This window comes from Ruditapes philippinarum, unplaced genomic scaffold (genome assembly GCF_026571515.1).
Source record: "Ruditapes philippinarum isolate M1 unplaced genomic scaffold, ASM2657151v2 ctg13103_1_1_1_1, whole genome shotgun sequence".
Classification (NCBI taxonomy): domain Eukaryota; kingdom Metazoa; phylum Mollusca; class Bivalvia; order Venerida; family Veneridae; genus Ruditapes; species Ruditapes philippinarum.
In genome coordinates this window covers 16,871-30,830 of record NW_026854994.1, presented here as the reverse complement: position 1 = coordinate 30,830, position 13,960 = coordinate 16,871, and the positions used below count along the sequence as shown (strand labels likewise).

The window sequence follows — 13,960 nt, the reverse complement described above, 5'->3', positions numbered from 1 at the left end:
TCTTAAGTGTTAACTTATCTTCTGACAGCAGCTTCTTCTGGATCGAAGGTGTTGCTAGACCACAAACAAAACGATCTCTAAGTGCATCATCAAGAAAGTCTTTAAATTCACAGTTCTCACTTAACCTTCTCAATTCAGCTAAGTATTGACTCACACCTTCCCCCTCGCCCTGCTTCCTTTGATGAAATTTAAACCTTTCTGCAATGATGAGAGGCTTAGGCTTTAAATGATCCTTGATCAATGTTCTGAGTTCATCAAACGATTTTTCTCCAGGTTTAGCTGGTGAGGAAAGATTTCTAATTAAACTGTAGGTCTTGGATCCTACCACCGACAACAGAATAGATCTTTTAATTGCCGCATCGTCTATCTTATTCGCGATAAAATAGTGAGACAACCTTTCATCGTATTCGTCCAAGTTTTCACCATACAGGTTAAACTCGTCAATTTTCCCGAATACTGCCATTCTGCTGCTCAAATATTCAGTAAATCAAACAGTTTATAACCGACAATTGTTTTCCAAAGATCCTCGTCGCCACTGTTGTGTTGGGTTCTTATATTTTATTAAGGAAAAACTAGAATGTCGCTGTTACTTTTTACTGATTTAATATGGCGCTAAACCTTCACAATAAGAGAGTATTCAACAGACTTTACTAGCCTAAAATTGTTACTATATTGATAATACTTCAATAGACTAAAACAGTTAGTATTACACTGTGCATATTCAAACACTACAATAGCCTGAAAATTTGATGACGAAAATGCATTGTATGTGTCAAAAAACTTTCTAAGTTACGCGTCTCCAGTTTTTAAAGCGATGTTTCAGGAAGGCTTTAAAGAAAGCGAGGAGAAAACAGTTAAATCTGAAGGGCAAAAAATACGAGGATATGCTAGAGCTATTGTTGTGTATACATCCTGCTGTTTTGAAACCAGTTGACCGTAAGTAAATTAATTTATTGGTTTTCAAATCCATTTTGCCGGTTTTCTATCGTCTTTGTCTTTTACACTAAGTGTATTTTAATTATAAAATTAATTTTCAAGACACAGATGTATGGTGGCTGATTTGCGCCATTCGTGTTTTAAACTTGGCACCGCGCCACCGCTAATAAGCGTGTTTTCGCTCCGCGCCCCGCCATGTTTACTTGTTAATTGTCGACACGAATGGCACAAATCGGCCACCATATAGATGCACAGAGATATCAGAAAGTGTTCCTTTTCCTTATTCAGAGTGTAATTTTATATGGTTTTAATAAGATAACAGTTTTTGATAAAATGTCGTCACCAGGTTGCCAGGTGACCATACCACGTTTAAAGCTTATACAGCATTCTGATACGAAACCGGCTGTAAATATTTACATTTTTCATAGAATGAATTTCTTTGAAATCATTACTATTATTTATTTCAGGTTCAAACGTCTTTTGTATACTGCCATTGACATCACATGACTGTTATAAAACAAAAATGTGAAGAAACTATTAAAGTCTGGTTGAAAGAAACACAGAGCTCGATCCAGTCAAATGCAAATGTTTCTTCCTCTACACAATACAAACAAGCGGAAGTTTGTCTTAAGATATTAGCACAAGTGGCCGCTATAAGTCATGAAGATCTGATCAACAACGCAGTTGAGGTTATCTCCTTGTGTCGGTCTAAATCATTTACTGGGGTACATTTTACAACAAGTTACGAAAAAAAACGATGATAATCCTTTAACACACAGAGAAAGCTGTGCACAAATCTTTTGCAACCTACCAGATGAAATGAAGATTAAAGTTCAATCTGCAAGATTAAACCGCTGTGATGCATAATAATTGAATAGACCGTTGGCCAGTGAAGTGATCACCCGCTCTTCCCTTCTTTAGGGAATTTTGTAGAGTCACTATGATTTTCTTAAAATATATGGTCCGAGGAGTATTTTAATGTTTAAGACATCTGGCCAAAGGGACTTAAAGGAGATATGATGAAAAACGTTAATCTAGAGGCTCATAGGGAAGACTGGGCATGCCTAACTATGTTGCCTCTTTAAATAAAGTCTTTATTATTATTATTATTACCCCACTTTTTTATTTTCAGTCATAAATATATTCTCAGTCTTTATTGCATATAGCCAATCATATTTATACAAACTACATTTTTTTTTAGCTCTATAAGAATTAGATATCTAAATGTCTTATTAAAATCTTTTTCAATTGGCTGCTTATTGTATATGCTACAAATGATTTTTATATTACACCCCCACCATCATTATACATGATGAATTTGAAAAAAACCTTACTAATTATTCACCTTGTTATAGAGACGTTATTCCTATTCTAAAAAGTACTCTGTAGCAAAACTGCACATGTTCACAAAAGAATATATAAGATATGTGATGAAACTAAGAGAGAAATACTTAATAAAGTACAGTAATGCAACTAATGGCGGCTAATAGAACAAAAGTAGAACTACTATGATACTAGTACCTAGATATTTCCACAGTTCCTCACAATACGCAGTGAGGCGTATTACTTTTAACAGAGTATTTTTTACATAACGTAGTTTAACATTCATATTGAAGATCCTCTCCGTTTTCCAATTCTTATTTTCACAACAGCAGTGCTAAGGCAGCACACCACACTAAATGAAGCCACAGCTTCGGATGGCCAGGGAGGATTTCATGGATATAGTGACTATTGTGGATTTAAATGACTGGTTGTCTTTAAAATGCATTTTCAGCATGAAATTTGTGTTTGTGACATGTAATATGATCATTGGCAAATTCGAAAACATGGGTAGAAATCACATGCTGATAATTATTGATGTCAAGGTCGCCATTGTTTGTAAACATTGCTTTTAAACAGCATGCTCGGTGAAAACAAGTAATTTTACAGGGGGGTACAAACTTTCAGCAATAGCAAAAACTCTACAAGGCCAAGCACCTATTTCTTTGTGATATTTTGCATGCATAGGGAGTTGCTAAAGCAGTGACCGAGTTTCTGTAGACCGTATATTTGCAGGTATTTTTTGCTGGAGGGACGAAAAATGTTGTTTGGGGTCTCGGACCACTATAGATTTTTGGCTTTTACGGAATGAATTGGAATTTTTTTAACTGCCTGACTGTTGCACATGGGATGATTTCATTACAGACTTGCAATGTTATGACATATATGTTCTTAACAAAATGTGTTGTCTTTTTCCAGGTTGTGTAGTTTGGGATCAGATTTATCAGACATATTGCTTGTAGGACATTGACGGCAGAAACTTGAAATTTAGTGTGGAGTGCTACCTAAGTGCTGGTTAACAGCTGCTTACTTTATCTCAGTGTTGTAATTTCTTTCCTGTCCCCCGGGGTCATTTACTCATGTACGTAATTATGTTACCATTTAAATACTGTTTAGGTCGGTGCTAGGGGGCGTTAAAGGCGTAGCATCTTCCAGTATCTTTCATGAATTATAGACTCTATCAAACTTTGTATCCAAGTCTATCCGTTGCCCAAAGTCTACACAGATCACTTAACATTGACAAATATCCATTGTACAATTATGTAAAATTATAGCACTGGCACTTTCTGAAATGTTTCAGGAAGTCTCTGCAGAACTATGTGAAATTTTCTTTTTAAAAACTAGCAGTAATCTTTAAAATTTATCTTTTTGAAACGCGAACTTGATAACACTTATAAAAGCATTTTTTTTGTTTGTTAGATTCTTTTTAGTATTTTTCTTGCAGCGAGGAAAACTTTGCCTTTTTAGCAGTAAACAGAGAATAATACAGTACTTTATTTTTTTTGAACCCGAATTAACATTTAAATAATATACTTTTTACTTCAACATGCAAATCTTAAAATTTACTAAATTTATGTTGACATTTACATTAGAAAATAAAATGAAGTAATACCTCTTTCCCAGTTGCAACTTTTCGGACCTTTTCGTCAGTCTTCAGAAAAGGACCTCGAACACAAAAGTATACACATACAATACACATTCCGGATGCGGTATTTCGGTCTAACCAACGCTAACAAATTAAACATGTAAAGAGATAGATATTTAATGCTTGGAGCTGTTGACAAGTTTATTTCCAATATATCAGGTTATAAATTAAAGTCCATCTAAAATAAGTGAATTCACAAAAGCAAGCAATACATTATTTATATACTTATTATTGTGGTTGTAGAAACCGAAGGCACAACATACCAACCTGTTGACATCGAGTTGGATTTATCAGTAGGCATATATAAATTAAAAATGTTTGTCAGGCATATTTTATCATAATTGTACCGAAACAGACTTTATTTTCTATGGTATGTCGATTATATGCATTCGTTTACCTTTATCGGAGATTACACTCCCTGTTTCTGCATGTGGTAGAACTGCTTTTAATCCGTATTAACTCCGAGACTATCAATAGACGAGGATGATCCGATTGGCTAAATCACTAAAAATGTAATGAGATAGTTATTTAATGATTTAAGGGGGGATGGGAGGGGGGGGGGGGGCTTTTGACTAAGTTTATTCCAATATAGCAATATATTCACAATTGAAGTAAATTTATATAAAACATAAAAGTAAATCTTTCCTTTTTTGTAAACTTATTTTAATTATGATTTAAGGAACAGAAGTTACAAATTGTATACCGGTTGACTTAATTTGGACTTGGTCGTTATTGTACATCATTGTCCACTTTTAAATTGATTATTATTACGTTTTTTTCAATAATAATGTTGCTGTACTAGACTTTATTGTCTTTTAATGTCATACATTATCAAATATTGCAAACACTTGTTTTTGTTTCCATCTAAATCCATGTGGAAGAACTTCTTTGAATGAAAACCGAGATTATTATGAATAAAATTCGAGGAGTTCCGATTGCACAAACCTCTTCTTGTTTGTTGTATTTTCAGGGTGTAAACATAACAATCTAATATAAACATGTGTGTACCATTTTATTCAGTAACAATCTATATTAACACCGTCTATGGGCTATGTCTAAATACATAACTTTCCTAGCATGATGACATACAATTAACTAGGATATTACATTCCTCCCAACTTAGTCAGAAAATTTGATATACATTAAATCTAAAATGAATATCATATTTATGAAATTAAATGTATAGAATAAAAAGATGATAATCAAAACCTTTGAATGACTAGATCAAATCAATTACATGACTAGAATTTCAGTTCATAAATGTCTATGTAATCATAAATGTCTATGTAAACTATATATTTTTGTTGAACTATTACTTAAAAGTTTGTCTACATGTTCATTGTTTCTTTTAAATAAGTAACTGAAGCAATGTTCATGTTATATCAACACATAAATTACTAAAGTTCTGTTGTTGTTCAAAGTTAAAGAAACACATATTTTTAATTGTATAATACTTGAACACTTGGTTATAAATGACCTATACTTTTATAAGTCCTCATGAGGGATTATTATGCCCTTTTAACACCATGAGGAACAAACTTTATTTGACAAAATCTTTAAAATGACTAGGTTCTCTTCTTATTCTTGGTGATTTCTTTATTTCTTCACTGTTGTTATTTTGTATGCCCGTTTTGCTTTTTTTCTGTTGTTAACATAAAGCTTGCTCTGTCTCCTCTTCGAAATTTTGGTTGTTATTTAAAATTGGAAGAATTTCGGGTAATTTCTTGATTCTGGTTCTTCGCGGTAATCATATTTCCTTTTGTTTTTGTTATTTCATATGGCACGGGCATATTATTTTGATGTTGTTTTGGTAATGTTTTTCATTTTCAATTATAACTTTATCGCCAGTTGTAACTCTTCCTCTCTGATGTTGTGTTTTTGCTCAAAATTGGATTTCATTTTCGCTTTTGCTCTAGCGTCATTTTGGCGTATTTGCTCATCAATTTTAGTTTCAGGTTTCGATGTCCCTATATCTGGAAGTCGTGTTCGTGGTTCTCGTTGGAATAACAGGCGGAAAGGAGTGTATCCAGTCGATGTATGTGGAGTACTTCTGTATTGACGCAAAAATCTAAACATTTCCTTTCTCCAGTTTTTTGCTTCAAGGTACCTTGTTTTCACAGATTTCATAAGTGGTTTATTGAAACTTTCAGCTTGTGAGTTGGCCCTTGGCCATCTTGGTGTAATTTTTCTGTGATTGAATCCGCAGTACCTTACAAATTTACGGAACGCATCAGAATTGAATGGACTTCCGTTGTTTGTTTTGATTGTCCTTGGAACACCCATTTTCAGATAAAACCTTTTGTCGATTACTGGAATAACTTTTTTGATGAGACCGATGGGACTATTTCAACGATTGGGTATCTTGAATATTCATCAGTTATGACCAATAAATATTCCCCTGATGGTAGAGGACCACAGAAATCTGCACTTAGATCTTGCCATGGTCCCACTGGTAGTTCTGACATATTTAGTGGTGAGTATTTCTTTTCATAAGTGTTTGCTTGACAAGCTAAGCAGTTTTTTATTTTTTCTTCAATAAATTCATTCAATCTGGGAAACCAGATTTTTGACCTCACAAATGCTTTTGTTTTCGACATGCCTTGATGTCCTTCATGACCTATCTCTATTGCCTTAGCGTATAATGATGTGGGTAATACAATCTTACCGCTTTTCAGTAGAACATTTTCAGAGTGTACAGTTAATTCATCACGCACATTTCGTAACTGAGTTAAATCTTCAATACTGATGTCACAATCTTTTATTTGTTTCAGCTCATGCCACTTGCCGTTTCGTACATATTCTATGGCTTTTAACAAAGTTTTATCACCTGCTGTTTCTTGTTTAATTTCATCCAGTGGCATTGCACTGTCAGTGGAAGTTTCGGCAAGGAAGTTTACATACTGTTCAGCAACATTATTCATGTTGTTCATTCATTATTGGATGACGAGACATATAATCTGACGGGTTGTCTTTTCCTGGTTGATATTTAATTACCATATTGAAAGGTTGTAGCCTTTAAAACCCCCATCTCTCAATTCGAAGTGGTGGCTGTTTCTTTTCCATATTGGTTTCAAGAGGCTTGTTGATCTGTAATGACAGTGAATTTTGGTGCTGCCTCGTAGATACATGCTGAAATGTTCACATGCGTACACAACACCTAAAGCCTCTCGTTTCGGTTTTTGGCTGTATCTGGATTCTGTGTCTGACAAAGCTCTACTAGCATATGCGACAATGCCATTTTTCTTGTGTAAATATAGCTGACACACCACATGGGCTCGCATCTGTGTAAATTTCTGTTGCTTTTGATGGGTTATAATATCTCATGACAGTATCGCTAGACAGTTCATGTTGCAGTGCTTGGAAAGCAGCTTGTTCAGTTTCTGCCCATTGCCAGTCTGTGTTTTTTCTCGTAAGTTTTCTCAAGGGATCGGTTATTGTTGCATAGTTTTTGATGAAACGAGAACAGTAGCTTGTCATTCCTAGAAAGCTTTTCAACTCCGTTACTGTTTTTGGTGGTAGCATTTCTTTAATTTCTTTCACTTTGACAGGGTCAGCTGAAATTCCATCTTTGCCAAATACTACACCAAAGAAAGTAATTTCTGTTTTATTAAACTCGCATTTGGATTTGTTTAATGTGAGTCCCTTTCCATGAAGTCTACAGAAGACTTTGTCCAATACTTTGTCGTGTTCATGTTGAGATTTTGCAAAGCATATTATATCATCAGATATGTTTTTTGTCCCTTCGATATCCTGAATAACAGATTTAATTGTCTCTTGAAATATTTCGGAAGCAGACGAGATACCAAATTCAATCTCTTTTGTATCTGTATATACCCATATGTGTGTTTGAAAGTTGTGACATGTATCAGTGATTCTTTATCAAGTTCTAATTGATGGTAGCCTGAACGTAAGTCTAATTTGCTAAATACTTTTGCACCATTTAGGTCTGTTATCAGTTCATCAATTTGTCGGTAGCAAATGTCTCTCCCTTTCAATGGCTTTATTTGCTTCAACGCAATTGTCAACACATATTCTGATTTCCTCAGGATTCTTCTTTCGGGGGTGTTACAATTGGTGAGATATCCACGGAGCCGCCGTTCATTCTCTACCTTTTCAATTATATCCTCATCCAATAATTTTGTTATTTCTTTTTCTACTTTATTAACGCAGATGAAATGGTGTTTCTTCGGTGTCTTTGAGCAACTGGTTTTTACATTTTCATTGAATATTGTAGTTTAACTGTCTTGTCTTGAAGTTTTTCCTATCCCTTTGAAAAGATTTGGATATTTGTCTTGCTTCACATCTTCTAGTTTGTTTTCTTGTATTTGATTGACTATTTCGATAATATTTTAAATTGCATGCTGTTTTGATAGCTGATAAGGCTTTCATGTCTGCCCTGTACAATGTAGAATGTCTCGACGCTGATGATTTTTTGTTTTTTCAATTGTTTAGTTTGCATTTTCCGATTATTTTTCAAAGGTGATTGGCTGCCGTATGGTAATAATTTAGGCAAATTTCTGTTTGACAGTTTAGGTTTACCAATTATGCTGTAGGTATTTTTCATCAAGAATATTCACCGAAGCGCCACTGTCTACCAATACATTCACCTGCACGTCGTATGATATTTACATTTGATTTTGGTGTTTTCGACACGTTGGACTTTAAAGCATAGCAATAATCATCATCTGATGAACAAGAATCAGTTTTCTTTTCAATTTGTCTAACTTCTGGGTCCTTTTGCTTTTTTTCGGCACACTGTCATGAAGTGATTTGGCTTTTTACAAAAGTTGCAGGTTTTGCCACGTGCTGGACATTGTCCATTGTGAGGGTATCTTCCTCCACAATTTCTGCATTTTTGTAGTTTCTGTATTTCTTGGGCGAAACTGTTGACCACCTCTTGTAGGTCTTCTTGCGCATCTTCGTCCACGATATGGTACGTCTTGATGTGTTTTGACCTTATTTATGTCTGCCGGTTTAGGAGATTCCATAGCAGCAGCTTGTTCATCTGAAATTTCCAATGAGCGTCCTAGTGAAATGATGTCGGTCAGTGTTTTGCAATTATCACGGAGAGCTCTTCGACGTAGTCTACTTGTATTTGCAGTTTTGAATTATTTTGTTGCAATATTTTCTTCTTCAGTGTCAGCAAATTCACAGTTTTTAGCCAGCATCTGCAATTCTGTGACATATTCATCTAGAGATTGACTTTCACTTTGAAGCCCTGAATTTATAGATTTCCATTTGTTTTTTACTTTTTGGGGCGAAATATCGGTGATAACTTTTTTAGTTTCGTCATAATTTGTACCAGTGTCCCCTTTTTTCAGCGTCATATATGTCATAAACTCTTTCACCAGCATAGTGCAGTAACAAAGCTCGCTTTTCTGCCGTCATTTGTAATGTTTAGCCCCACGAGCAAATTTTCCAGTCCCCCACCACTTGTTCCATCTGTGGGCAGCGCTAGATTTATCGGCTTCTATGTCGAATGACGGGAACGGAGGTATACCAGCCATGGTGTGTTTATGCTTCAACCTTTATTATTTATTTTTAATCTATTCTTCTCTTTTCATCTCGTCGCCAATGTTGTATTTTCAGGGTGTAAACATAACAATCTAATATAAACATGTGTGTACCATTTTATTCAGTAACAATCTATATTAACACCGTCTATGGGCTATGTCTAAATACATAACTTTCCTAGCATGATGACATACAATTAACTAGGATATTACATTGTTATAACCTTATCTGTTTATTTACTGTCGTCAAGGTAAAACCAAAACACCGTATTCGATCTTGGTATTCGTTTTCCTAATCCGAAGTTTGACGTACAAGACGAAAACTCGTGAATCGGTTTAATTGCAATTGTGATATCTCAACATTTTCACAAAACTTTCCAATAAGAGAAACAATTAAATTGTCAACAAATGCTTTGAAGGAAAGCTTAAATCTTACCATGATAAATATCTTAAATGAACATACAATCATATTATGTATATTTCTTTTGTTGTCGCATATCATTAATGTTTATTCTTAAAGCTTTTATTTCCCTATATTCATAAAAAAGAGTGGGCTTATCTTTTTTGTATGTTTTTTTCTCTTTACTGACAAACTTGACCTTACTTATATTCTTCTTATACACACCATATTCTTATCTTCTTATACACACCATATCTCTAGCCGACCTTATTTTGACGTATTAGATATGCCTATAACCTTTATTTTTTGCTGAACTGTAAGTTCGCTATAATGTTATCTTCTTGCTTCGTTATCAAGTTATATAAAATCAATATTGCGTTGATAAGTTGTTCAAGTTTCGGTTTCAATTTTCTGAAAATATGTTCTCTCTGTTTTTAGAAAATGTGGTTTTAAAAATATGTACACATTTCTCGGTATTGTTATAGTACAATCACTTTTGATATTTGAATATCTAATAATTAAGTTTCAATGATGGATTTATCTGAACGTTTATCGAATCTTATGTCTGAGAAAATTATGCCTTTCGTTAAAAGTGGCGAGTGTTCAGATGAAGTTTCTTTGTGTTTTGATGATGGGAGGAAACTTTACGTTTCACGAAACTTCCTCTGTTATGCTTCTCCTGTCTTTAAGACTATGTTTCAAATGAAAGAACCAGACGAAATAGAAGTTATCATGTCAGGAGCAGTGTATGGTGACTTTCTAGAGCTGCTTTCGTGTCTTCATCCTGGTGTGCAGAAGCAAATTGATTGTGAGTTTGTGTTTACTTTGTTGTGATAAGAAACATTTTAACAAATTGTATATTTTTGCTGTTACCTTGTAGGTAATATTGAAATTGATTAAGAGTTAAAAAAGATTACTTAATTGTACAACATTAAATCATTCTACTTGTGTTTCGTATACGAACACCAAAAGAAGGTTACATGGAGTAAATGGAAAGGTCAAGCAAATTGGATGCATAGTTGATGACGTACATTTCTTTTTCATTTTTCAATCATTCATTGTTAAATTATTGTTTTTGTCTAAAACCATATTAGTAAATAAATGAAAGAAATGTTTTATACAAATAGAGTTAAAAGATAACAAAATAAGAAGCGTAGTGTTCGAAAATGTTGGCTGTCCTTTATAACTTTAATTACCTCCCTTTATCATTTGTTTTAATCAACGCCCGTTTTGATTTTCAGACTGTTGTCCGGAGCATTGCTTTGATTCTCGGAATATGATTATTACTATATTATAGTGCTATCTTGAGTTATTTTATCATTCATCCTTCCTCAATTTCATAACTTCCCTTTGAAAACTTTTAATAGAATAAACAAAGTGTTTTTATTTTACACCATTTTAGGTACCAACGTTTTGCGTATTGTGTCTCTTGCAAAGGAGTATCAAATACAAAGCTTCGAGAAAAGATGCCAAAAAGCTATGATAAAATGGTTGTCTTCAGAGGTTGATTCTGCTTGTTCCAAAGATGGTGATATAAAGAAAGTACAGAATGCCAAAACATGTCTCAATGTATTGATCAAGGCAATAGCTCTGGACTATGAAGACGTTGTCACCCATGCTATAGAAGTTTTAGCAAGATTTGGCTTTGACGTATTTACTGGTGTTATGACAACACCTGCATTCAAATTCGGAGAATCTAATTTTTTAAAGGCGCCGCCCGTCTCTTTGGCTTTCGGTAAAAAGGATGAAAAACCAGAAATCAAATATACAAATGACAAAAGCTTCAATATCTTTACTCCGGCTCCAAATAATTCGGAGACAGAAGATTCAATGAACGCCTGCAAAGAATTGTATGAAAGTTTATCAGAAGAGATAAAAATTAGACTACTTCTGCAACGACTAAAATTATGTGATGACTGTTTCATGCGCAAAGTGCTTAGAGATGGTAAAAGTATCGTAGTCAACCAGTCAATAAAATAATATACAATTTATCACCTGAAATTAATATATTTTAATATGACTTAATCTTATCTATGCTTCCAAGCATACAATTTTTGTCCCGACTCCATTGCAGTGTGCCCTGTACTATCTTTTTTTAACAACATAGTTCATGTAGTAAGTAATCAAATTGGAAATATGAATACAATGACTTTTATAACACAAAGAAGTATCACCGTTTAAACGGTAGTGTTTCAGTGATAACGTTTACAAACGACGAGTGCCCTAAGTTGAGTAGATCTATAAATATTTTTTTTTGTTTGATTCTTATTAAAATAGTTAAATGATATAATGCTAAAGATATGAATGTTTTAAGTCACTTTTCTCAATGGCCTAGGGATAATTCTAGCGGGACCAGACCAACCAAAAAATTAACATTGTTTTCAAATCTATCAACAACAACTCTTTCACTATTATTTCGCAGGAAAATAAACTTTGTGTCAAGAAATGTATGTTTAATTTTCATAATGATATTTAATTGCTTATAAAATGCCTGAAACAATTTTGTTTTTAAATTGCCTGGAACAACGTGAATTTGAAATTATCGTATAATAGTTTGTATTAATTAAACAAACTAATAATAATTCTAGTAACACTTACTTCAAGCTTTTTTGTTACTTAATATCATATATCATAATAGTTCTAAAATAAAGCAAACATTAAATTCGTGTTATTTTTACCTAATAAAATATTTATTAAAGAACACCAGCGTATGATTTTGATGTGCGCTAAAATGAAATAAAAAAAAAACATGTCTAAATCATTTACCTTGTTACCAACACATAACTTGAGGAGGACATGAAAAAGAACGCACACACACATTAAATATATGCATGCCGATTTACTTAAGATAATAATGCCAGATAGCGCGGTAACCATTTTTGCTTAAATTTCTACTTTTCAACTTCAGCCTTCTTCTGTAATGAACAAAGTCTGCATTTTAGCTCACCTGAGCTCACTATTCAAATTATTGCCTTTAGATCAAAATTAGCCCCGCTCCAGGGGGGAGGGGGCTTTGATTTTCCTAATATGTATATAATAAATTCAAAAGAATCTTCTCCTATGTGACTTTCTGTAGCAACAAATGGCTTTCCATAGCAATTATTGACTTTCCTTAGCAACCATTGTCTTCCATAACAACCAGTGACTTTCCATAGAAGCCATGGAATTCCATAGCAACCAGTGACATTCTACATCAACTGATGACTTTTCATAGCAGATATTGACATGCATAGCAACCGGTGATTTCATATAGACCTCCATAACAACCTTTAGCCATATCAACTAGTGCCTTTAATAGCAACCATTGACTCGCACAGCAACCAGTGACTTCTTATAGCAACCATAGACTTCCATTACAACACTGACTTTTCATAGAAACCATATACTTCCATAATAGCTAGTTACTGTCTTTAGCAGCTAGTTACTTTCCATGGCAACAATTGCTTTCCATAGCAACCAGTGACTTTCCATAGCAAACATTAACTTTCAATTGCAACGATTGAATCTTTCAATTTCATAGCATCCACGGACTTCCAAGGAATCTATAGATTGTGTATAGCAACCAGTGACTTCTTTTGAAACTATTGTATTCCTTGAACAAAAGCAGTGAGTAATCTTTTCCACATGGGCAGTTTTTGAGATGCAGATATGAATTTAATGATAACATTTAGATTTTATATCTGCTTTTATAGGCAGGTGAACGATATCAAGACCATCATGGCCCTCTTGTTCATCTAATTTTGTCGTTTTCATTGCAGCCGATGGATAACTTTCATAATTTCATTATGGACAGGATATAAAAACTGAACTGTCATTTTCATTTTGCCTGAAAGTTATGCTGGCTTAACAGTACGGTGTATGAGTGATGATTGACGGGAGCGTGTGTTATATATTTTTCTTTTTAAATAAATAAATGCACAACAATGAACTTTTTAATCACGTGAGAGAGAAATATATCACCAGGTATAAAATAAGACTCAACCACTCATTCCTTATTGACAGACCAGATTGAGTACAGAGATAAGATAATGTTTATCAGTTGGGTAAACAGTTGGTAGTTTCAGTTTATATTTTGAGAAATGTCTAATTCAGTACTGACCTAGTTTTTAAAATGCACCGTGCATATATTTTCATAAAAATGATAAT

The 13,960-nt window shown here is 33.8% G+C and overlaps 3 protein-coding genes across 3 annotated transcripts; 1 reads left to right on the top strand and 2 right to left on the bottom strand.

Moving 5' to 3' along the window:
- Window positions 1–6,207: 6,207 nt before the first annotated feature.
- On the bottom strand, window positions 6,208–6,822 carry LOC132741731 (uncharacterized protein K02A2.6-like). The gene has a single exon (XM_060729983.1). It carries the CDS (start codon window positions 6,820–6,822, stop codon window positions 6,208–6,210), a length of 615 nt encoding a protein of 204 aa, XP_060585966.1.
- A 295-nt stretch (window positions 6,823–7,117) lies between these two features.
- LOC132741735 (uncharacterized) lies at window positions 7,118–9,408 on the bottom strand. Its single transcript, XM_060729989.1, has 3 exons — window positions 9,309–9,408; window positions 8,509–8,586; window positions 7,118–7,725 (listed from the first exon to the last, which is right to left on the bottom strand). The coding sequence occupies exons 1-3, from the start codon at window positions 9,406–9,408 to the stop codon at window positions 7,118–7,120; spliced, it is 786 nt and encodes a 261-aa protein (XP_060585972.1).
- Window positions 9,409–10,183: 775 nt separating this feature from the next.
- Window positions 10,184–12,476, top strand: LOC132741734 (uncharacterized). The gene is made up of 2 exons (XM_060729988.1): window positions 10,184–10,622; window positions 11,217–12,476. The coding sequence occupies exons 1-2, from the start codon at window positions 10,343–10,345 to the stop codon at window positions 11,792–11,794; spliced, it is 858 nt and encodes a 285-aa protein (XP_060585971.1). The 5' UTR covers window positions 10,184–10,342; the 3' UTR covers window positions 11,795–12,476.
- Window positions 12,477–13,960: the final 1,484 nt, after the last annotated feature.